General features: G+C 48.7%; 1 protein-coding gene across 1 annotated transcript in view; it reads right to left on the bottom strand.

The window, feature by feature from the left end:
* Positions 1 to 843: 843 nt before the first annotated feature.
* Unc45b (unc-45 myosin chaperone B) overlaps positions 844 to 25,447 on the bottom strand; it is a 28,232-nt gene continuing 3,628 nt past the window's right edge. The window contains exons 5-20 of the mRNA XM_040749303.1: positions 25,313 to 25,402; positions 23,214 to 23,381; positions 22,546 to 22,714; positions 19,330 to 19,500; positions 18,045 to 18,216; positions 15,670 to 15,970; positions 12,904 to 12,998; positions 12,592 to 12,733; positions 12,097 to 12,237; positions 10,804 to 10,931; positions 9,945 to 10,011; positions 8,248 to 8,361; positions 7,798 to 7,913; positions 6,990 to 7,107; positions 4,117 to 4,272; positions 844 to 1,927 (exon numbers count right to left, since the gene is read on the bottom strand). Of these exons, the coding sequence (XP_040605237.1) occupies positions 1,667 to 1,927; positions 4,117 to 4,272; positions 6,990 to 7,107; positions 7,798 to 7,913; positions 8,248 to 8,361; positions 9,945 to 10,011; positions 10,804 to 10,931; positions 12,097 to 12,237; positions 12,592 to 12,733; positions 12,904 to 12,998; positions 15,670 to 15,970; positions 18,045 to 18,216; positions 19,330 to 19,500; positions 22,546 to 22,714; positions 23,214 to 23,381; positions 25,313 to 25,402 (2,409 nt within the window). The 3' untranslated portion in view covers positions 844 to 1,666. The remainder of the gene's footprint in view (positions 1,928 to 4,116; positions 4,273 to 6,989; positions 7,108 to 7,797; positions 7,914 to 8,247; positions 8,362 to 9,944; positions 10,012 to 10,803; positions 10,932 to 12,096; positions 12,238 to 12,591; positions 12,734 to 12,903; positions 12,999 to 15,669; positions 15,971 to 18,044; positions 18,217 to 19,329; positions 19,501 to 22,545; positions 22,715 to 23,213; positions 23,382 to 25,312; positions 25,403 to 25,447) is intronic.

The raw sequence follows: 25,447 nt of genomic DNA, 5'->3' as shown, positions 1-25,447 counted from the left end.
AAACCCGTGCCAGGAGTCTATGTGAAGCTCATTGTTACAGAAAACATCTGAGAAGCTCATTCATGTCTACTCCCATTCTCTGGGAGTGAAAGGGAATGCTGCATTAAGATTTTGTCCATGTCCTGACAGCACAACGTTCCAATAATCAGTCATCAATCAAACAATATCTGTGTCTCTGTAGCTCTGCCCCACCCCCTCTTTCTTCCAGCTGATGTCACAGGGATATAGAATGATTATATTTATTGCACCAAAATAATTTAAGTGTTGTATCAAGGACCAAAAACCTGAATGTTGCTTTCTACCCAGTGCTGATGTCAGAAGTGTTGTTTGTTTGTTTGTTTGCTTGCTTGCTTGTTTTAGGCAGGGTCTTGCTATGTAGCTCAGAATGGCCTCAAAATCATGATCCTCCTGCTTCTGCTTCCTGTGTGCTGGTAGTTCAGATACAGCACTGCGTCTGGCTTCAGAACTGCTGACCCTTCGTTAAGTGTGAGTAGAACTGAGACATACCAGAGTAGTGATATGTGACAATAGCTTTCTGTGTTTGTCTTCATTATCATCTTATATGTATGGGCGGTTTGACTATGTGTAAGTCTATACACTACATCTGTGCAGTATCCAAAGAGGCATCAGATCTGCTGAGGCTGAAGTTACTGACAGCTGAGAAATACCTTGTGGGTGCTGGGAATTGAACCTTGGTCCTCTGGAAGAGCAGCCAGTGCTCTCTTAACCATTTCTCCAGCTCCAATGTAGCATTTTTAATCATCCCAGGAAGTTCATATTAACAGAGAAACAGATCTCTACAGTGTACTGCTCTTGTGTGGCTAAGCATTAATACACAGAATATGTGTTTTCTTTTTTATTTGCCCAAAGTACACTCCTGTGTGGTGAGACACATTCCTTATTAAACTTAATCAGTTCATGTCAGGTGGATAGAGGTAAGGCTCCTTCTCATCCCCACATTTTACACATAGAACACAGGTGCAGCAATGAACATCCCGTCTTTGGATATGATTGGTTCATGTATGAAACAGGACCCAAGCTAGGTTCTGCTTTTTCTAGCACATGTAGAGAGCTCACACAAAAGAGGTCAACTCAGAGGAATGCAGAGACTAGATGTGGAACTTAGAGTAAGAAAAACACACACAGAATAATGCTGGTAATGGTATTGAACCACTGGGTCTAGCAACGTCAGACCTTCCTCTGAGTGACTAGCATGTATTCGTTAATGTTTATCTATATTTTGTTTAGAGGACTTTGAGTTGATCTTATTGACAGTCATCATACCCATCGTTCATGGGAAGATTCACAATTTGGGTGACAACCAAATCTTTCCTTTTTCTTTTTTTTTTTGTTTTTTTTGTTGTTGTTGTTGTTGTTTTTTGTTTTTTGTTTTTTTCCGAGACAGGGTTTCTCTGTATTGTTTTGGAGGCTGTCCTGGAACTGGCTCTGTAGACCAGGCTGGCCTCGAACTCACAGAAATCCCCTGCCTCTGCCTACTGAATGCTGGGATTAGAGGCGTGTGCCACCAACGCCCAGCAAGTCTTTCCTTTTTTATGAAAATTCATTGTCACTGCTGTGATCCTTAGCTGAACTGACACATTGAGAGGACCCAGCTCAAGACTCCTGAGAGTTCAGGATCAATCTCAGCACCCCTATGGACCACTCTCTATGACACTGGCTTGATGAAGCCATAATCCATGCACTTGATGAGACATTCCCGGGCTGTCTGAACCACAGTCGCCCTTTTCTCATCTGGTTCCTGTTTTCCCACCACAGTCAAGATCTCCAGTAGCTCACTCTCCACCAGCTTCCTGGCCAGCTCAGCATCCGCTGACAGCAGGTTGTAGGCAATGACCAGGCCCCGGTGTTGCACTGACAACTGGTCGTGCAAGCAAAGCCGCTGTAGGATCTCCAGCCACTGGGTTGTCTGCAGAGTAGAAAATGGGTAAGGAAGGGTTTATGAAATCAGTGAGGAGGCAGAAAGAGGACTTGACAAGAGAAACAGAAAGTATCAGCCATACCCATAGCTAAATAACTTGATTATGACCACACATCTGTAAATAGTAATAAACTAAAATGAGCCCACAACTCACACGGATCTCCCTGCCTCTGTCTCCTGAGGACCGAGATTAAAGGTGTGTGCCACCATCACCCAACTGATTGTTCATTTTTATTTGGAGAGGCAGCATCTCTCAATTGAACCTGAAGCTCAATGATCAGTTGCATTAGCTAGCCAGTTGGTCCCTGGGATGCTGATATTACAGGCATCCATGATGCCTGCCTGGTTTTTACATGGTTGTTAGGGATCTGAACCCTGGTCCTCATGCTTGCACAACAAATACTTTATCCACTGAGCTGCTTCCCCTGCCCCCACCCATTTATTTCTTAAGCATCTTAAGAAACAGAAAGACAGGCCCATTGAACATCTCAGCAGAATGAAGATGCAGAATGCCAAGATAAGAGAGTTCTCATGTGAAGAACACAGATAATGCTAGCTCTATCAAGCCAGATGCCCTTCGAGACAAGAGCTCCAGGAATGTTCTCCAGCCTTGGTTTCAACTGTAATACAAAGAATCTGAGGTGAGTTCTCTCCTCATTCCTTTTCCATTCACCATCCACAATCGTGAGGACAGTTGACGGCTGTGTACGAGTGCTCACCCACTCTCATCGCCCTATGAGAGAGTGAGGAAGCTGGAAGCACAGCCAGGACTCCTGGCATTGGTCATAAGAGAGCAGAGTAGAACAAGCATTTGTATGAGTTTGGATTCAGAGAGAGAGAGAGCAGAGCCGGGGGGTGGGGGGTTGGGGGGTGGCGCACGCCTTTAATCCCAGCACTCAGGAGGCAGAGGCAGGCGGATTTCTGTGAGTTCGAGGCCAGGCTGGACTGACAGCCTCCAAAACGATACAGAGAAACCCTGTCTCGTAAAACCGAGAGAGAGAGAGAGAGAGAGAGAGAGAGAGAGAGAGAGAGAGAGAGAGAGAGAGAGAGAGAGAGAGAGAGCAGTCCTCAGGCCCGTTCAGCACTTGCCATCTGCACGGCCTCACCTAAGTTATGGGCTTCAAGATTCTCATCTGACACTGTTCTTCTACTCGCAGTTTCTAAACCTGTTTCCCAATGGAAATGAGGATATTAATAATCCCCTACCTGCTAGGCTGATTGAGAATATTAAATGATGTAATGTGTGTGTGTGTCATATACATATCCCCTTAGGGCGGCATCCCACTCAACAAGTGCAAAGAGCCACCAAGTGTCCTAGTTGACCACGTGTCCGCTGGAACCATTGTGTCTAGTTGCTCCAGGAGAAGCAAATCTAAGGCACTGCTTTCTTAGTGTGGTCCCAGGGCCAGGAGTTCCCTCCCACGCTCCAATCCACTGAATCAGAATACCAAGTCTCTTTTGATCATTTTGCCATAGTAAAAGAGACTAAAATCCAGAGTCCACACAGGATGAACAGTATCCAGCAGAGACCTCTGGTGACAGGACAAAAGAGCCTACATGGAACTCAGAGACCACACACACACATCCCAACTGACCATGAAAAGGAGCCAACCTCTACCCCAGATGTGTGCATGTTTAGCTGACCTTTTCACTCCAACGGGGATGAATGCCCATGAGCTAGGCTCTGTGTGGGGAGATGGAAAAAGTTTCACGCTTGAGAATGACAGTATAATTCCCACTATGCCTGCTGAGTTGCCCATAGTCTTACCAAACAGCCAGTCATCCTGTCCATGACAGGGAACCTACAGCCTCTACCAAACCACCACCAGCTCCCTTCAGTGTCCCAAGCCTTTCCACACTTCACTGAGGAACTGATGAGCCCCTCAGCAGTAATGTGCATTGTGCTGTTATCATGCTTCCGTGGGGGTTACGTGTACCCACAAAGGCAATGGGACACACTGTGGCGAGAGGACTTTAGCTAATGTACTTGGGAAGTCCAAACAGTGGTGGTACTGGCCGGCAGGCAGTCTCCTCCCTTTACGTGTTGGGAACCAACCCTGACTAGGAAGTTTGCCCTGCAGCCCAGTCTCCCTAGATAAGCCTGGACTGTATGGTCTGAGGGTTAGGAGATTCTTTATACTTCACCCAGCTCCCTCCTGTCCCCAGCCTGCTCTTACCACCTGCGTCATCTTCAGGCACAGTTTCTTATGTGCCGCGGTCAGCATGGCCAGGGCCCCGGCAGCTGCATTCTGCAATTTATCATCCTCCTCCCCGCAGAGCAACACCACCAGCTTTAGACGGTCATTCCCATCGGCCAGGAACCTCTCCTGAACCTGTGGCAGGCAGGTGTGTGACTCAGTGAAAGATGTCCCACCCCTGCACCTCCCAAGGATGGGAAGAGGCAGCTGAAGTTCCCTGACCCAGGATCGCTGGGACATGTGCTTTGAGCGGTTCCTGCATAAAGCTCTTCTACGATTGCCTGAGTGAAGGGACTACAAATCCCCACAGTCAAAAGGCTAAAGGGAGAAAAGGCATTTCCCACATGCCCTGGATTGTCTGTCCCTTCTCTTTGCATCTCTACTCTAGGGAAAGCTGCAGCTTCTCTTTGGGAAATACACACTGCTTCCCTCACAGCCCTGGCCTTTGTGGTCTGTTGTGCAATGAATTTGCTGTCCCTGAAAGCATGGGGACTTGCACAGGGGTAGGGGCAATTAGGGAGCTTGCTTGGTATAATGGAATGGCTGTGCTGCCTCCAACATTCGAGACTGAAACGTCCCAAACACCTGAAAGCAGAAGAGTTGCCTGTCACCTACCCAGTGCTCTGACCTGTCCCAGAGAGGGCTTAAGGCTTTACGTGGCAGTAAAATCTAGTCGGCCAAGTTTAAGGACATTCTATGGGAGCAAGTATTCAAAATGTAGATCTCTGAAACAGGCTAAAGGTCACAAATCCTCAGGTTAGAGCCTCCTGCATCTCCCTAGATCTGGAGCAGTGGCCATCAGAGGGGAGGTGTGAAAGAAGAGGCCAGCATGGCCCTCTCTTGTGGGGCCCAGATGGAAGCCACTGGAAGCAGTTGTCACACCAACGTCTGCAGCCCTCTCCTCTCCTGCACCTTAATGAGGTCATGGCCTGGTTCTCACTGATGGAATGGAAGCAGAGTTGAGCTGTGTCACTGGCAGGCCACCTTGGTTAAGTGGCACAGTTCTCCTTCTATTGTCATTCCTACTGACTACCAAATAGAGATCACTCCAGGGTGGCAGGAAGGAGGCACTTCTGGATGGTCCAAAAGGTTTGGATTCCTAGTCAATGTGTAGACAAGCCACCAACTCACTGGCACGATAATGTGACCAGAAATGACCTCCTGGTTCTGCTGCAGCAGCAGGTGCTCCCCCAGGGAAGGTCACCTCCTCTTTCACAGTGTCCTCTTTGGACCACACCACCATCTCTGACTCCTTGGACACACCCTTTTCCTCCCGCGTAACTTCCAGGGTCCAGCTCAACCTTAGGCCCCCTGGTAGACTCAGTCCTTGCTGACTGACTCTAGCAAAGCGTTCAGAAATTGGTTTTTCCTCCATGTGGCAGTTAGAATAAAAATGACCTCGTAGGCTCATATGTTTGAATGCCTGGCCCCAGCTAGCTGAACTGTCTGGGAAGGATCGGGAGGTGTGACTTTTGAAAGAGGTGTGTCACGGGGCGGGGCCCCCCAGTGGCGTGGGGGGAGGAGGGGAGGTACTTTAAGATTTCAAAAGACCCCTGTGAGTCCCACTGCTCTCTCTTTGCATTGTGGTTGTGGATCAAGATATGAATTCCCAGTTGTTCTGGTGGTCTGCCATCATGGACTCTAACCCTCCAAAACTTACACCAAATCAAACACTTTCTTTTATAAGCTGCCTTTTGTCCTGGTGTTTTACCACAGCAACAGAAAAGTAACTAAGACACTCTGGTAAGAGGAAAGGGTCTAAGACTTGAATTAGGTATGGAGGTAAAAAATCTCAGGCCTCACATGTCTTGCATGAGGGCTCACAAATTCCAGAAGTGTCTCAGACTTAGACCTGTCATGTCTCTGATATACCCCGTAAGCACAGTGATGCTTGGTCACCATGAGAAGGAGATTTTTGGTTGTTTTTGGTTTTGTTTTTCAGTGACAGGGTTTCTCTGTGGCTTTGGAGGCTGTCCTGGAACTAGCTCTTGTAGACTAGGATGGTCTCGAACTCACAGAGATCTGCCTGCCTCTGCTTCCTGAGTGCTGGGATTAAAGGCATGTGACACCACCACCGCCTGGTGAGAAGGAGATATTCTTTAGAGGTTCATAATTTGTCCTGTTCCTTGACCATGAAGCCTATGGTATGCCCCTAATTCATTTTCTTTTCTTTTTCTTCCTTCCTTCCTTTCTTTCTATTTTTGTCTTTTGTTTTGGGGCACAAGGTTTCTCTGTGTAACAGCTCTGGCTGTCCTAAAACTCACAGAGTTTTAGGTTTTAGCTGCCTGCCTCTGCCTCCTGAGTGCTGGAATTAAAGGTGTGTGCCACCACCACCCAGCTAATTTTCCTTTTATATCTTATAATAGTTCTGTGGTAAGTAAGTTAAGCTGCGTTGCAGGTTCCATGGGCCTGATAATGTTCGTAGTGATGTGTCCTAAAGAGATTCAGAACTGTGCTTTAGCTTGTCCTCACTGTCCTGTGGCTCTTCAGTGACTGCAGGTGGTCTAGCCTCTCTTGACCTCCAAGAGCCCTGATCTCCCAGCCTGCCTTGCTGTGACATTACTTAGGTTTAGTCACCTTAGAAAAGTGGCACTTCCACCTCACTAAGATGAAGACTGAGCTTTATTACATTATGAATATCTTTCCTTAGGACTCCTACAGGGAAACAGGACCCTAATCTAGGTATGATCTGGGGACCTCTGGGTTCTCTGATCAAAATGCTGCTTTAGCGTCATTTCATGGCCCAAGCCTCCCAAGGTCAACATCCATATCTTGGTCACCCCATGCCCTGGAGCCCCAGCTTCAACTCAAGCCTGATGCTTACACCTTGGTGGCCCTGACCCCAGTCTTACCTCCTTGTTCATCACCATGTTACACATGCATTCAGTGGCTGCCTGCCGTAGCTGGTCATGGTTTTCAAACATGTAGTTCTCAATGTCCGGCAAGGCCTTCTCCTTGAAAATCTTCTGCCTAGAGTGGAAGGGAAGGGTGAGGGACAGAGGGCCTTGAGTACCCCTCCCCCAAACGTGAGCACATGAGGTTGGCCATGCAGGGCTCTTCCTCCATCTTCACAGGGTCCCTCCCACATCCTCAGCCTGTACCGTGTAAGGGTCACTGAGCCCACCCCCAGAAGAGGCACAAACGGATATAAATTAAATGTCATGAGACCACAAGAGAGGAGAAAAGTCCATCCGAAAGTTAAGACAACCAAAGGGAGGGGAGTGGAAGGGACTGGATGACCAGCAACCAGACAACTTCATAGTCCCTGCATCAAGCCACAGCTGACTTGTTTATCCCAAACTTAATGTGCATAAGTCAGTACACTCCCTCAACTCTAGAGCCAGTTAGGCTAGGTGGTCTGCCACTTAAAACCGCAACACAATACAGTCCATCATCCCTCCGCTTCCAAGAAGGGCTACCTATTAATCCATCCATCCACCTGGCTGTTTCTTTCTACGTTTGGAGACGGTGCCTTTGGGACATCGGCTTTATACAACCCCTGCGTGTGTTTATAGGGTGCCAGCTCAAACCACCTGCTACCCCTGTTTCATCTTTGATGCTGTCATCCAGAGGAGTCAGCACACGATGTGTACAGAATTTCAACCCAACACTCTGTGGACACCTCTGTGTACCTCTGCGCTCTGCACCTGCCCCACTTACCTAAGTTTGTCACTGCGCCCAGACAGGTTGGTAAGACCTAGAAGAGCCTCATAGTTCTGAAGCCCATCCCTCTGTGTATCCAGGAGACTCACGAGGGGCCGAACCACCTCATACACCTGTGGGGATGGCACAGGGCGGGTGAGAGACTGACATTTCCCAGTCTCTTGCATCTGAAGCTCTGCATCTCCCAAGCCCTCTCTTCCCCATACTCTGGTTTAATCTGCATGGTGGTCCTGAGAGGCTAAACTGTTCCCTTTCACTGTTCAAATGAGAAAGCTGAGTTCAAGAGGACCATCGTATCACTAGAGGTAGAGCCAGCCTGGTGTCCAGGTGTCTCTGACTCATTAACCTCCCTGTGACAGCGTCATGACCCTTTCTTAGCAGAGGAGATGCAGGGGCAGGGCCCTAAAAGCAATGGGGCACTCTCTCCCTTGATTCTCAGATACCCACCCGCTCCCCAGGAAAGGCGATGTCTGGATTGGAGACAGCGGCAATCTTGGCTAGTCCGTGGGCTGCCTTCACCTTGCCAACATCTGTGCCCTCCAAAGCCAGGGGGATCAGGGCCTGCAAGAGAGAGCACATGCAGTCACTAGCCAGCCACAGACATCCAGAGGCCTCTCCCTCCTCTGGCTCCAGCTGCCCTCTGTCTGTCTGTGTGTCTGTCTGTCTCAGCAGAGATTCATGATCAGCTCTGGAACACTGTTTCTATCTAGACAAAGTCCCCAAGGCTCATGTGTGATTGGGAAGTGACTGGACCCTGAGAGCTCTGAGCTAATCCTCAGATTAATTGATGAGTTCACAGCTGAAGGGGCTGCTGGGCAGAAAGCCCTCTTTGCCAAGTATGACTATAAAGGGCAGTTTCCTGTTTCCCTCCTTCCCTCTCCCTTTTTCTCTGTCCCTCCCCTTTCCCACTCTTTCCTCCCACTCACTCTTGACTCATAAATTAAGCAACTTTGCTTGGCTTCACACTCTGCCATCACAGACCAAAGGCCAGATGATGACTTTCACTAGGTGTGGTGGCACGGGCCTGAAATCTCAGCATGCAGGAGGATGAGGCAAGACGATCACAACAGTTTCAAGTCTAGCCTGGTTTACATACATGACAAGAACTTGACTGGCCAAGACTACATGGTAAGGCTACATCTAAAACTGTAATAATAACAATAATGTAAATAAAAAATAATAACTAAGCCGGGCAGTGGTGGCGCACGCCTTTAATCCCAGCACTCGGGAGGCAGAGGCAGGCAGATCTCTGTGAGTTCGAGGCCAGCCTGGTCTACAAAGTGAGTTCCAGGACAGCCTCCAAAGCTACAGAGAAACCCTGTCTCAAAAAACCAAAAAAAAATATAATAATAATAATAACTATTTCTTTTTACATTTTTCCCAAGCCAAATCTAATCTTAATAGCCACTGTTTATTAAGTAGCTACTGTGAACTGAATGTATCTAACCTACTTCCTGTGACTCTCCAAAAAGTGAGACTGTGATACTCTACATTTTGCTGAGGACAAAGTTACAGTTCAGAGAGAGTTAAGTGCCCAGGTTTGCAACAGCTAAAAAGAAAAGCAGCTGGGCAGTGATGGTGCATGCCTTTAATCCCAGCATTCAGTAGGCAGAAGCAAGGGGGTCTCTGTGAGTTCGAAGCCATCCTGGTCTGTGGAGTGAGTTCCAGGATAGCTAGGGCTGTTACACAGGAAAAAAAAACTGGAAATAAACAAAAGCAGAAGAAGAGCAAAGCTCTACTGCAAGGCTTCTGTAGGGAAGCCCATGATCTGCTTTCACACCAGCCAGAACAGCAAGGGAGAATGGATGGGATTCCAAAGCAAACACCACGACAACAGATCAAGAAGACACTAGTTTGGGCCCATGAATTAGACAGTGAAGATAACTAAGTGAGTGTATTTCAGGAAGTTAGGGAGGTTTGAAGCACATGATTTTCGAATGAGACAAGGGCAACTCAAATATATACATGTATATGTAGCATACGCAGGCACACACACACACACAGAGACATACACACAACACACGCACGCGCACACACACACAGAGAGCGTGCGTGTGTTGTGTGTGTGTGTGTGTGCCCACGCGAATGCCCCTTCCCAGTAGATCACTTTCTAGGACAGCAAGGACCTCATCTTGCCTGATTACCTTGCCACCACCTTGAGCTACAATGGTGCCCCGGTCCTTTGGGTTGTCACAGAGTGCCAGGAACACCCTGCAGAGCCAATGAGAAGGGAAAATGAATAGTCACTATTCCTGCACAGCATTCCCAGGAATCACACACAGCCATCAGAACCAGGAACCCTACCACAACAGTGGAAGCCCAGAAGGGCAGACCGTGTGCCCTTGACTGGAATGAGCCACCTTTAAAGACACTCACTGCATGCACATCAGTGCTGGGGGAGGAAATAAGCCGTCACATTCCTATTTCTGGAGACACCCAACAGCCCCCTGCCACCCCAATCCAGGAGAAACGCTGCCTGTCTATCCCCATTGTCTGGCCCTGGTCCCATGTAATACCACCACTACCCCAGACACACCACAGGAGAAACCAGACTCTACTCTTTATCCCTCCATCCTTGCTGCCTCTCACATGCTGTTACCTGGCTCCCGGAGCCCTTCCCTTCCCCGCAGTTGGCCTGGCTCCTTTTATTCCTTCATGACTCTGTTGAATTATCACCTCTACCAGCATGCCTTCCTAGATGTCTACCCACTTACCTTCTAGCTGGGTGGCTGGGACCTATATCCTGAACTCCAGCCAGACCTCTGTGCTTCTCTGCCATGGCATTTACCCAATGTGCTGTCACTGAGACCAGCCTGCCTCCTCTCTAGGTTACCCTTCACCCTTGAGGAAAAGGCAACTGAAAGGGATGGTGATCACCTGCTGATGCATATTTCCAACTTATCATGTCTCTTCTCGTTGTCCAAGTCCTCACTTAGTCTCTGCCATTCTAATCCCCCATCCAGCCTCCCTCCTTCCATTCTCCCCAGCCCACCCTGGTTGTACCTGGCCAGCAGCTCCTTGGTCTGGTCTGTGAGGATAGCACTGTCCGCTTTCACCATGCAGGCCAGTGCAGATATGACCCCTGCCTTCAGGAGCCGTTTCACCCGCATGTCTACGAAGTCCTTCTTGTCCTAGAAGGGACAAAAGGGTGGGCGTGGGGAAGGGACCAGTTGTCAGCCAGCCCCAGGTTGAGTTATGATAGATCATCATCAGAGTGGGGAGTAGACAGGAGGAGGGCATGGTGCATAATCTCTGGAGATGTGCTCAAACCTCACACACAGCCATGGGGCATGTAGGCGTGCTACGTCCCCGTCTGGATGAGACACAACCTAGAGGTAAGAGCGTTGGAAGACTGTGATGCAGCTCAGGGCTGGTGCATCTGCCTAGCACCCGTGAGACACTGACTCCAAACCCTTGCATCACAAAGAAATGGGACAGTTGAGAGAATGAGAAGGCATCATGAGTATGTTCCCAACGTCTGCCACAAAGGCAACACTCACATTCTGATTGTAGCTATAGAGGAGAGAAAGAAAGACTTCCTGTGGGCAACACAGGAGCTGTCAGCAGTGGTCCTGTGGAAACAGCGTCGCTTCAATGTTCTTTGCTGTCCGCCATCCCATTTTGTAACACAGGTATCACTTTTGTCATTTTCTAAAATCCAAATGCTCTCACTAGCTGGTAGGATTTTTCCATATTCATTTGTATGCAAATGACATACAAATATATCCTTGTGAAGAGGTAATCACCATACATACCATTGTGTTAGGGGTTTTTACATCTGCGTATTAAAAAAAACCTGGTGTGTTGGTGGTGGACACCCTTAATCCCAGCACTCGGGAGGCAGAGGCAGGCGGATCTCTGTGAGTTCGAGGCCAGCCTGGTCTACAGAGTGAGTTCCAGGACAGCCAGGAATACACAGAGAAACTCTGCCTCAAACAAACAAACAAACAAACAAACAAACAAAAAAACCTGTGTTTCTACTCAGCACTAGTATTCCCCTAAGTCCAAATACCCCAGAAAATCACATTTCTATGACTTGGAAGCATGAAACCAAACACATGTGTCCATGAAATCAGCAACAAACAATGTTGGAAAATGTTCATCTGGCTCTGTTTAATTAGATTACAAAACTGTCAGCTACCCCACCCACCCCCACAGTCAGAAAATTAAGACAGGAATCATGAGCGCCACCTAGTGGGGTATATCTGCTACAATTGTCAAACGGCGCAACTCATCCCACACCATGTTGCTGGAGGTCTGACAACACAGCTCCTCCTTCAGCTGCCCTGTACCCACCTTGGGGTGCTCCTCCGGCACATGTTGCTTGGAGAACTTGGCCAGCTGCACCAGCTCAGGGACGACCTCCTTGACATCGTAGCTGTTGGTGCAGTTTACCAGGGTGTTGGCCACTGAGTACAGGATGGTCTTGTCACTTGTCTGGAGTCCCCCCGGTTAGGAAAAAACACAAAGGAGTCACTTTAGTGGTAGATGAGTGGAAGCCTCTGGGCTGATCCTAGTGGACCCCCTCCCACACTTCCAGAAGAATCCAGGCACTGCCTGGGTTCCCTCATGATCTCACTGCCAAAGGGTCACAGGCAGGCACGTCCTAACATCTGAACAGGACAGAGTCATGAGTCCCCCTACAACCAGGCAAGATGAGGGCCATCCAGTGAAACAGTCAATATAGCTTCACCAGGGAGGGTAGAGCCAGGATGAGCCCACAGCCAGCTGAGCCCTGAGGGCCGGGGCCAGGAACCGTTTCCTGAGGTTGGAGATCAGGACCACTCTTGCCTTGGCCAGCTCGAACATGGCCTGCAGAGCAGGGATGTCCTGGACAAAGTCGTCCTTCACATCAGCATCCAGGGTGAGGTAGGCCAGGCCCTCCACTGCCCAGCGTCGTGTCCTGGTGTCTATGGCAGTGTTGCACAGCCACCTAGATGTGGAGGAGTGGAGAAACCACTGGAGAAGGAGCCAGAGCTCTGGACAAGAGTGACTAAGGTTTGGGATAGCAGGTGGCCAGTGAGGGGGTCTTTTATCGCCCAGCATCGCTGAAGCATACCCCAGAAACCCCACATAGAGACCCATGAGGGTCCAGTCTCTTACTTTCGACACTGCTTGGCCAGCTTCTCCGTTGACCCTTCAGCGAACTGTCTGAGACCATAGTCTGAGCCCCCAGCTGAGCCAAGTTTACAGAGGCCCTGTGGGGAAGACGTATGGAAGGGTCAGGGGCACTGAGGCCTGAGTCATGCGCTGTATGTAGTAGACCCATGGTTAACACTGTCCCCTTGTCCCTGCCTGGATACGCCTCTGTGCCCGTCTACCTCTTCTGAGATGCCTTACCCGATGCCCTATGTTAGGGAGGATGTTCACCATTTTCATTTCATAGATGTTTTGAAACCTCTGCATACATACTAAATATCTGCAGTCACTGTGAGAAACCTCGAGATGGGGTGGGATGACAAAGAAGTCATAGCATGTGAACAACAAATTCAACATACAAAATCTAACTGGGGCGGGGGGGGACACACACGACACAACACGAACCCTTGTCAGGAAAAGAACAATGTCTCCTGGAGCAGAGGCCATCATGCCCCTGGCAAAAAAAGTTTCTAAGAACTTGACCTGAGGGCATGTCATGGTGGCAATCACCTTTAATCATAGCACACAAAAGTAGAGTCAGAAGCATGTGGGTCTCTGTGAGTTAGGGGCCAGCTTGGTCTACGTATTGAGTTCCAGGTCAGCCAAGACTACAGAGTGAGATCCCATCTCAAAAAAACAGCCAAACAAACAAAATATTGGTGACATGAGGGGCTACAGAGAGGACTCCTTCAGAGAAGCACTCGCCACACAAGCATGAGGACCTGGGTTCAGATGCCCAGAATGCAGGCAAAGCTGGACATAACGTGCGTCTATATGCTAAGTGCTCCTGCAGTGAGGTGGGAGGCAGAAATGGGAGAATCTCAAGAAGCACACGGGCAGCCAGCCTGGGTGTGCAATGGCAAACACTACAGACCCTGTCTCAAGCAAGGTAAAAGAAAAGCAAGGATAACACCAGAGTATCTACTGATCACCACACGTGCCATGGCATCTACACACACACAGACAGAGAGAGACAGACAGACAGACAGAGACAGAGACAGAGACAGAGACAGAGACAGAGATAGAGATTTAAAAACTACATGAGGCCAGACGTTGGTGGCGCATGCCTTTAATCCCAGCACTCAGGAGGCAGAGGCAGGCGGATCTCTGTGAGTTCGAGACCAGCCTGGACTACCAAGCGAGTTCCAGGACAGCCTCCAAAGCCACAGAGAAACCCTGTCTCGAAAAACCAAAAAATAAAATAAAATAAAAACAAATAAAAATAAAAACTACATGAGCCAGGAGTAATGGTACAGGCCTATAATCCCAGCTCATAGGGAGCAGGAAAATTGTGAGTTGAAGGCCAGACTGGCCTATAACAGTTTGTTTGAGGCCAGCCCGGGATCCATAGACTAAATAACAAATAAGTAAGACTGAAAGGTCTGGAGCTAGAGCCTGTAACTGCAGCATTTGAGACGGTGAGGCAAGAGGACTGCAAGTTTAAGGTTGACTTGGGACACATCACCACAATAAGCTAGAATCTATAAAAAAAAAAAAACAGAACAAAGAGGGCTGGAGAGATGGCTCAGTGGTTAAGAGCACTCGACTGCTCTCCCAGAGGTCCTGAGTTCAATTCCCAACAACCATATGATGGCTCACAATCATCTGTAGTGGGATCATATTCATTCTTCTGGTGTTCATGAAGGCAAAGCACTCATATACATAAGTACATGAATAGATAAATCTTTAAAAAAAAGAAGAAGAAGAAATCAATGTGAATTAAGATCCAGGCAAATGAATCAAATCTTCCCCGTCATTTTTTATAAGATAAAGAAAGGAGGTGAAAACAGTCAAAACAGAAAGCCTAATTCTGCTGCATGCAGCTGCTTGAGGAAATGAATTTGTTGGTGTCTGCTCTGAAAATACTTCCTGAACTATGTCTATGTTGTCTCTTCAAGTACAGAGGGTAATTTCCTAGTTCTAAACATAGGGTCATCCTCCTGAATCTCTTCCCACAACCCTGCCTTTCTTTTTTTAAATTTTTTATTAATATTTAAATCAGAAACAAGCTTGCTTCCCTCCCTCCCCTCCCTCTCCCTCCCCTCCACGCCCGCTCCCCCTCACCAGCCCCCTCTGCCCCCCACCCAATCCCCACTCTGTTCCCCAGGGAGGGTATGACCCTCCATGGGTGATCTCTAGAGTCTGTCCAGATTGAGAGAGCATCACTCATTGTGGGATGGGCGCAGCCCTGCCTTTCACTTTGCCTGTAGGAGCACATGGATGCGCCAGAGTAGTCCCTAGTATGTGAGCCCCTGTCCTGGCTGATTTCATGGCAACTTCACATAGGCTAGAGTCATCAGAGAGGAAGGAGCCTCAATTGAGAAGCTCTTCCACAAAATCCAATTCTAAGACATTTTCTTAATTAGTGATCAATGGGGGAGGGTCCAGCCCATTGTGGGTGGTGCTGTCCCTGGGCTGATGGTCCTGGGTTCTATAAGAAAGCAGGTCGAGCAAGCCAGGGGAAGAAAGACAGTAAGCAGCTCCCCTCCAGGGCCTTAGTATCAGCTCCTGCCCCCAGCCTCCCGCCCCACTTGAGTTCCTGTCCTGGTTTCCGTCACCGATGACCAGTGACGTGGAAGTGTAAGAAGAATACACCCTTTCCTCCCCAACTTGCTTTTTGTTCACGGTGTTTCATCACCAATAGTAATCTTAGCTAAGACACCTCTCACGGATGGGGGCCATGTCTCATTCATCCTGGTGTCCCTGGCACTGAGCACCCAGTCCGCTCACCACCAGCGTGCGGATCTTGATCTTCTCGTTCTTTGTGGTCTTGTAGATCTGCTTGAGGAGTGACACGCCATTGGTGATGATGAAGGTGGCCCGGCTGAGCTTAGTGGAGGCGTGGATGAGCGCCTCCACAGCCACCAGCTGGTCCGCCTCTCGCTCCGAGCCACACAGTGCCACCATCATCTCCATCACACCTTTCATGCCCAGCAGCTGATTGCCCAGGTCAAAGGGCCCCTGCAAGATCCCCGACACTGTCTGGATGGCGTTCACATTCTTGTCCATGTCCTGGGGATCGAACTTGCCCCTAAAACAGAGGACAGGGTTAGTCAAGAGACTCAGCCCAAAGGGGTGGAAAGGGTAGAACACGTGTCTCCTCCCCTGAGCTGTGTGACCTTGAGAAAGTCACTGAACCTTTCTGACCCTCAGCTTTTCTATCCACAAATAGAGAGCACAGTACTGTGATTTCTTAAGGACAAATGACATCACGTCTGCTCATAGGGTATGTCCCCCCGGAAGCACACCCTGACCTTGGAGATTGACCTGCAAGAAGCTGAATTATTGGGCAGAGGAGGAAGCTGCGCTGATGGAGGCACCGGCCTGCAATGCAGTCACCCCAAAGTTCCTCCCTTGAAGAGTTTGGAGCTGGGCCACTCTAAAAACAGTCATTTCAAATTGTGGTGAGTGACGAGTCACTAGTTGCCGGTTGCGCGGGGAAAGGTGAGACAGTCCTCTTCCTCAGCTGAGGCAATGACCAACCAGAGATCACAGCTCAGTGCTATCATCCCACGTCTCCAGGTTTCTCAGCCTGGAAGGACAGTACACAGCCACAAGCACAGACAGACCCAGTGTGGCACCTGACAAGCTTCCCCCTGGCAAGTGAGGGTGCGGAATTCAGTTTGGGATCTCATGAGATGAAGCGGTGCAGGAAGCACCCAAAAGTAGGAGTGAAATAATCCAGGAAGGGGCCTGGCAAAGACCACAGCAAAGCCAGACAAGGACTTAAATGGGAACCAGGGTGCACACAGGGCCTGAGAGTTAAAAACACAGCATCATCAGATGCCGTCCTACAGACACCGGTGTGAGCAGAGTGGCTTCTCGACACCCACCTTATCCCAGTAGTCCCAGCTGATCAACAAGCTGCCTTTCATTTAGCTCAGGGACATGGACCAATCAGGACAGAACACCCTACAGGGATGAATTCTTCATGAACATGGAGGACCTACATGGGGAACTTTGGACGGCAACGCGTCCTATATCCACCAGCCCTTTCCTTTGTTGAGAGAGCCACTCAGAGCTTCATCTCCCATTTAGCTGGACCTTGCATCTCAATAAAAAAGTTTTGCCTGTAGCCCTCTAGACCCAGATTTCTTTCTAAGGGTTATGGAACCATGATCCAAGCTCCAAGGATGAGGGGGGAGCACTCTTGGGGTGAGCAGGACAGGCTGAAGCTCCCGCAGGTAGGCAAGTACCACACGGAGCTTTAAGAGCTAAGGTCAGGGTGAGCAGGAGTCTAGGCCTGGAAGGGAGCTGGCATGCCTGAGAGCTCAGGATAGCTCGTCATTCTCATGCCTGAGAGCTCAGGATAGCTTGTCATTCGGCAGTTGAGAAAATAAATACATAGGTGAGAGCAATGTATAGATTTTCCAGGCATGGTGGCTCATACCTTTCATCCCAGCACTCAGGAGAAGAGGCTCTTGAGCTCTGTGAGTTAGAAGCCAGCCTGATCTACATAGAGAGTTCTAAGCCAATAGGAGCTACCTGGTAAGACCTTTTCTACAGACCAAAAACAGATGTATGAGTTTGTCCTACAAGATCTAAACTTTCTTCCCTGGCCCTTTACTAAAACAGTATGCCATCCTAGGAAGAGAGACAGAACACAGAGTAAGGGTGATGTCTTTGCCCACCTAGGATCCCTCTTGGGGAAGCTTCCTAAGCCACACCCCAGATTTTGAGGTATGGATAGTGTACCAGAAATCTGGACCATGTACAGGTTGGAGAATCACTGGAACCAACTGTCAATCAGCTGCATCAAAGGGGGGGGCAGGTAAGGATAGAGGCTCCTCAGCAGCTCAGGAGAGGTCCACATGGGGGAACTACAGTTGTGGTCCACATGGGGGAACGGCAGTTGTTCACCAACAGCCAGCACCAGTGCACCGTTAGTGCAGCCTCCTAGAGACAGCTTCCAGCCCCAGTCAAGCCATCCAGTCATCAGATGGCTGTGGCCTGATAGGAGACCCCAAGCTAGAGTCACCCAGCTGCACAGGTCCCAAACACCCATCCTACTGAGGGGTAACACATTACTATTATTTCTGTAAGTTACTGAAGGTGGGGTGACAGGCTACGCAGCCACAGGTGGCTAAGGCCTCAGGGGAACTCACGTGATGTACTCCTCGCAGATCTTGCGGAAGTGATCCCGCTCAGGGTCACAGCGCAGGTCGTCGTAGAGCTTGTTGATGAGGATGGAGGCCAGCATGCGGGTGTTGTCAGTCAGAGGCAGGCAGGACGGCAGATCCGGAACCTGCCCCACCACCTTCAGGATCTTCCTCAGACCTAAGGGGTGACAGCAGCAAGAGTGAGATTCCCTCAGACGTGTCTCATTGCTGGCTCCCTACCAGCTATGGCGTCAGACGGTCCACGGCCTCTCCAGAGTTCAGGGCACTGGAGAGGGGACTAGAGGCCAGGCACGGCCTTTCACCTGACTCTGCACCTGTGGCACAACCCCCCTACTATATGCTCATTATTTCCACCATACTTAAACTCAACACTAGTTGATCTCAGGGGTCTAGACCAGCGCTGCCATTTTTGGATTGTGTATGTACGGACTCCATATTATCTTTTCCCCCAGGCCTCAGTTTCTTCATTTACAAAGGTGAAAAAGCAAAACCTATTTTATAGACTTGAGGACTCAATCAGATAATGTACAGAAGTGGCCTAACACCCATCCAGGGGCATAATCACTCCTCAAAAGTCTATCTTTTTTTAGCAGATATTATCATTATCTCTTCTTGCTTCCTTATTGAAGAACCTCCACCAGACTAAATTCAAGTGTGGGAAATGGACCTGTAAACCTGGCAGGAAGGCTCTATGGGTACAGAATGCTAATGATGCAAACAAGCCTACTGCCTTCAACAGAGCTATAAGCTCAGTGACTGGGGGGTGCTTCCCTAGCCTGTGAAAGACCCTGATTTGGCTCCCATGTCCCCAGAAGGTGAGTGGCAGACTGTTCTGAGCATTTCCTTTGTGCCAAGGAGCTTGTGTGTGTTCCCTGAGCTGAACCTAAAAACCACCCTACTTTTTAGCCGTCAGTTCTATCTTTCAGATACGGATACTACTCGTGATCTTGTAGCCAGCCAAGTGACACACAGAGAGGATGCCTTCCCTGTGATGTCTGTGAGCACACTTAACCCTGTCCTTTAGATGGATCTACCCAATATTTTGGGGGGCCACTAAACCCTTTCCAGGTATGTTCCTGCCCTTAATTCACAGCCTTGACCTACCTGCTTCAACAGCCCCTGGGAGACAGACTAACACCTGCTCCCGTCTTCACTTGGGACTGAAGACACTCTCCATACAAAATCCTCCCTCTTCTCTCTAAACAGAGACAAGTATCCTGAGCCTACCCTAGTGGTGTGACTGAACCTCAAGCCCCATCGCCCATCTCACCATTATCTACGACATAGATGGTGCGTGAGTTGTCGTGAATGGACAGATCCTTCCTGGGGACGTTCTTATTGAGCAGGTTCAGTGCTTGGTCTCTGCCCTGCCCAGACACCTTCTTACTGACCAGCATGTCCAGCAGGTGACTGGTGATCTGCTTCAGGTCCTTCTTGGTGTCTGAAGAGCAAAAGAAAAGAGATAGTGGAGAATTTCACGTAAAAAGGATCAAGAATGGCAAAAACTTCTAGAAGGATCCTGGAAGGGCTGAACCCACTGTTTTCTGAGTGTTACAGCTGATGAAACATCCTCTGGACAGGCTTCTATGTGGAATGCTTGTCAGCTGATGATGCTATTTGGAGGGTTCTGGAAAGGGGAGGTTGGGGGGTAGTTTCGGGGGTGGAGTATTGAGGGAAAGAGGTCACTTGGGGCAGATCCTTGACAGCTGTTTCTTGTCCCAAGTGGTGCCTCTCATCTCTCTCCATCATTCCTTCTCTTTCTCCTCCTCCTTCCCCTCTTCTTTTCCTCTTCCCTTCCCTCTGCTCTCTCTGTTCCTCTCTCTATTATGAGGAGGCCTCCTCCTCCTCCTCCTCTTCCTCCTCCTCCTTCTCCTCCTAAGCCTGCTGCCACTGCATGGTGACTGATGCTTTTCCAAGTGCATGACACCAAGCAACCACCCCATAAACCCTCTGAATGTGTGAGCAAATAGATCTTCCTTTGGTCAGAGTCATTGTCCATACACTGAGCATGTGAATTTCCCAAGACAGTGCTGTTCATCTCACACTCCTCCCCACCAAAGCTAAGAAATCCCCAAGCAATACACCCAAGGGTCACTCTGGCAAAAGAACACTGTCTCCTCCAACATCCCCTTTGTCTTCAAATAGCTCCTGTTCTTGGAAAGCCCCTTACTGCCAGGAAATGGTTGGCAGAGATCCAAGGACACTTCATATGGTTTTAATTAACTTTTTTTTTTTTTTTGGTTTTTCAGGGCAGGGTTTCTCTATGTAGCCCTGGTTGTCCTGGAAGTTTCTCTATAGACCAGGCTGGGCTTGAACTCAGAGATTCACCTGCCTCTGCCTCGTGAATGCTGGGACTAAAGGTGTGAATCACCACCACCCAGCTAATGAACTTTTTTTAAAAATATCTTCCACGGGGCTGGAATTAAGAGCACAGGCTGCTCTTCCCTCCCCCGCCCAGGGAGGGTTTCCCTGTGTAACAGCTGTAGCTGTCCTGGAACTCAGGGTTCAGTAAGAGAGGGTTTGGTTAGTATACACGAGACCCCAGGTTCGATTCCCAGCACTGCACCACCCCTGCAACAGTGTCCCAACAGGAGCAACAGCCTGGCTTGCTGGACTTAGTGTACACTTGCCTTGTCCCCCTTCCCTGGCCAAAGCCAAAGACACCTACTGGCAGCCGCGAAGGGGACAGCAGGCCATGAAAGAGTGAAGAGTCCACACCACCTATTCTCTCTCTCCCTCACTTTTTATCACATACCCGGCCACCCTCCACACCCTTGGCATGGAGAAGCAAATTTCTACTCTTTGGCTCCTGAATAAAGCCTTCCTTTCTCCTCAGCACTCCGAGGAATGGAGCATCAAGTTTCCAGACCTGAGTTTGTGAACAAGAGTACGAACTACGCTCCTCTCAGAAAGGAACCAGAAAGGTGCTGTGGCACACACCTTTAATCCCAGCACTGGAGAGGCAGAGGCAGGAGGTGGATTTCTGCGTTCAAGGCCAGCCTGATCTACGAAGTGAGTTCCAGGACACCAGGGCCACACAGAGAAACCCTGTTTTGAAAAAACAACAAAAAAATTATTGAAATAACTTTTAAGAACCTTAAATGGGCTGGGCTTGGAGAGCCAAATGAAGAAACCCTGGTTTGAAAAAATATTATTGAAATAAGTTTTAAGAATATTAAGTGGGCTGTCTTAATGCCAGTACTTAGAGGGCTAATGGAAGAAGGGGACTACATAGAAAGACTCTATCTAAAAAGAAAAAATAACATTAAACTATGTATATGTCAATTACTTTCCTCATAACTGGGTCACACAGAAGGCAAAGAAGGGTTATATTTTGGTTCATGGTTCATGGTTTGAGGTGGCTCAGAGTGGGAAGGGGTTCCACTGAGTGGATCGAACACAGAGATGAGAAAGACAGAGAAACAGCTAGAAAACCTCAAGACCCAACCTCCTTGACCCACTCAGTTTCTTCACTGAGACCCCATCTCCTTAAGGTTCCATAACTTCCCAAAACAGTTCCACCAACCAGAGACCAAGTGTGCAAACGCCTGACACTATGGGGGGGCTTTTCACATTCCAACCACAAGGCATGTAACATTGATCTTGTTCAGGAAGGCAATTAAAAAAGACCTAATGCAGAATTCCAGTTTCTTAATAATTCATTTTTTAATTTATTTGCATTGGCGTTTTGCCTGTATGTGTGTCTGTGTGAGGGTGTCAGATCTTAGAGTTACAGACAGTTGTTAGCTGCCATGTGGGTGCCAGGAACTGAACCCAGGTCCTCTGGAAGAGCAGTCGGTGCCCTTAGCTGCTGCACCATCTCTCCACTCCCCCAGAATTCCAATTTTTTTTTGTTTTGTTTTGGTTTTTTTTTTTTTTTGGTTTTTCGAGACAGGGTTTCTCTGTGGCTTTGGATGCTGTCCTGGAACTCACTCTGTAGACCAGGCTGGCCTCAAACTCACAGAGATCCGCCTGCCTCTGCCTCTCGAGTGCTGGGATTAAAGGTGTGCGCCACCACCGCCCGGCGCAGAATTCCAATTTTAAATGATATTTATGTAAATATACTGACATGGATAAGAAAAAACATGAGGGATCCAGTGTATCATCTGAATGAGTCAGGGTTTTGTTTGGGAGAATATTTTTCCTCCTCACAGATTCCTGTATCTTTCTAAGTCTCCCCAGTGAGCTTCCTTGATACTATGATGAAATATACATAGCATAAAATTTACCATTTTAGCGTATAAAATTGAGTGGCACTGAACATAGTCACACTGATATGAACCATTGTCACCACCCATCACGGCACCTTCCAGACAGACAAACTGACAACTCCATACTCGGTAACTTATGTCACTTTCACCCTTATAATCCCATCACACTTACTAAAATCAAACCAGGCCACCCCTGCACAGGAGATGACAACGTGAGGTGGTGATTGGCTCTGTCTTGGAGTCCACATGAACCAGAGCAGAAGAATATCTCCTACCTAGAACCAAGGCCTCCTCTTTCCCTCGATGCTCTCGCTTGTCCTCCCCAGACAGGGAGTCAATGATGGCCTGGAGCAGGTTGCAGACAGCCAGGGACATCTCGTCATTCTCCGTGGCCATGAGGCTGCAGAGTCTGTCTATGCGGACTGTGTGCAGGATCGCTGTAGCCTAGACGCCAGCAGGAACAGCATCCATGTTAGGAGATGGGTGGTGACTGTCCTATCCACTTCATGCTTTAGGGACATGGGGCTCACAGACTGGGAAAGCTCCTTCAGCAGACTCTGAGCTATGTCACCCCACACTGGAGTCCCGGGGGCATTGAGTCTGTCCACATGGTAAGACTCACCAAAATGTAAGTGTAAAAAACACACTGAACTCAAAGGCTGAATATGAAGAAATGTATATTACAATGCTTTTGAATGCAGCTCTTCCTGTAACCTGCTTTCAACAATACCTTTGCTTAGCCAAGCCCACTTCCGGCTTGCAGGGAAAGGGCCCGGAGCACCCTTGCACCATGGTTCCTGTGAACCAGGCTAGAAGGCAGCGAACTCTTTAGGCTCTATCTCAAGTTCTATTTATTCCAGCCACAGCCCTGACTGTGTGCCACTCTCTGCCTTGTGGAACCCGCTGCCATCCACAACACCTGTCCCAATCCGCAGCCCCTCACCCTAGCTCGGTGTCCACTGCACATGCCAGACAAGGTGCGCACTGCAGCTCGCACCAGCTCAGGCTTCTTAGTGTCCATCAGCTGCAGCAGCAGGCCCACCCCATTGCTCTGGAAGATCCTCTCGGCCCCTGCTTCTTCACGGCCCAGGACAATGAGGTTGTTGGCAGCCTGAGGGAAAAGCAATGAGGGTTGTCAGGAAGCTGGATAGAGGCCTTGACCATGAACCTAGTGCATCTTCAGAACATTGGTTTATTCCGTCATCTTACAGTCCTGCTCCTGGAAACAGCCTAAAAGAATCATCATCATCATCATCAAAGCAATTTGCTTAAGGACTAACTTGATGAAATATGACACAGCCTCAAAAAACCAAAAATACAAAAAAAAAGAAGAAAGAAATATCCCACACCAGCGAGTGAGGTCACAGATACAGCAAAGCCACATGAAACAATACTGGCAGTCGGAATTGGGGTCATAGACTCACTCAGTGTGTGGCGGTGTTAAAATACAACTGTATGGCTACAATGGGTGGAGAAGGGCCAGGAAAAAGTGGAAATATGAATTTTTTACATGTTAAAATCATTTTCTTTTAACATGGTTGTCACATGTTTTCTTTTCCTGTTATCTTCTCAAGGGAATCTTAAGCTGTGGGTCATCAGGTAGGTGAAAGATAGTGCAGTAAATAGGACTCAAAACCCCAGGGGTGAGAGTTCAGGTTCTACTACTGGCCAGCTCCAGTCAGCACCTCGCTGAGCCCCTCTGAAAAATGAGGCAATTGAGCTAAGGGACTAGGAAGTCACCAAGTCTCTTCTCACTCTGATGTCTTTCTTCCCACTCAAGATATATGAACCTCCAAAGGCCCCTAACGCAGGGGAGGAGGGCAGCAAGAAAATCCACAGCTGAGAAAAGAGCAGAATGGCAAGGTGGACAGAGAGACGGGGAGCCTATGGGTAGACAGACAGAGAGACAGACAGGGAGCCTATGGGTAGACAGACAGAGAGACAGACAGGGAGCCTATGGGTAGACAGACAGAGAGACAGACAGGGAGCCTATGGGTAGACAGACAGAGAGACAGACAGGGAGCCTATGGGTAGACAGACAGAGAGACAGACAGGGAGCCTATGGGTAGACAGACAGAGAGACAGACAGGGAGCCTATGGGTAGACAGACAGAGAGACAGACAGGGAGCCTATGGGTAGACAGACAGAGAGACAGACAGGGAGCCTATGGGTAGACAGACAGAGAGACAGACAGGGAGCCTATGGGTAGACAGACAGAGAGACGGGGAGCTGGAGTGTAAGCAGAGAGAGTGGGAGCCTATGGGTAGACAGACAGAGAGACAGACAGGGAGCCTATGGGTAGACAGACAGAGAGACGGGGAGCTGGAGTGTAAGCAGAGAGAGTAGGAGCCTGCCTCTGCCTCCCGAGTGCTGGGATTAAAGGCGTGCCCCACCACTGCCCAACTGAGAAAGTCTGTCTTTTTTTTTTTTTTTTTTTTTTTTTTGGTTTTTCGAGACAGGGTTTCCCTGTGGCATTAGAGGCTGTCCTGGAACTCGCTTGGTAGACCAGGCTGGTCTCGAGAGAAAGTCTGTCTTAAAAAAAAAAGACAGTTACCAGTAAATACTTTAATATTTTTTAAAATATCTCAGCGTAACCTCTTTGTAGTGTTTGTAAATGAGACAAAGCATTATTTGAATGTGTCAGTGTTTCTTGGAATCAAAACTATATTGAGGCCAGTCAGATATTCTCTGTAGGTGCAAAATTTAAGGAGGCAACAAAAAGTCCAATATCCAGACAGGCAATGTTTTTAATCAAAATCAAAGGTCAAAAATGTTTTTAATCAAAATCAAGGGTCAACAATTTCACATTGAACAAAATATCTGATTTTAAACAAAGATGTCCTCCTGCAGTTTGACTTGACTCACTGGCTTCAGCCCAATCTTGGTCCTTCTTATAGTTAGTGCCATTTTCTAATGGAATTAATTCGAAGCCAAATTTCTCCATATTCATGGACACCACTTAACTTCCCAGGCCCAGGAAGCCTTTATCGGGAGCCGCGGATAGAGCGCGCCCTCTGCTGACATGAATGAGGCATTACTCACCTTCTCCCGCTTATCAGCCTCGCTGTTTTCGTTGAGAAGGATTTCAAACATCGTCTGTACCCTGGAGTCTGTGGAAAACTGCACACGGAGCTGAGAAGAGAGGAAGAAGCCCTGAGGGAGGCAGGCAGCTGGCCC

Source organism: Mesocricetus auratus, unplaced genomic scaffold (assembly GCF_017639785.1).
Source record: "Mesocricetus auratus isolate SY011 unplaced genomic scaffold, BCM_Maur_2.0 Super-Scaffold_100007, whole genome shotgun sequence".
In the NCBI taxonomy this organism is placed as follows: domain Eukaryota; kingdom Metazoa; phylum Chordata; class Mammalia; order Rodentia; family Cricetidae; genus Mesocricetus; species Mesocricetus auratus.
Note: the sequence above shows the minus strand (reverse complement) of the source record. Positions and strands in the feature narration are given on the sequence as shown.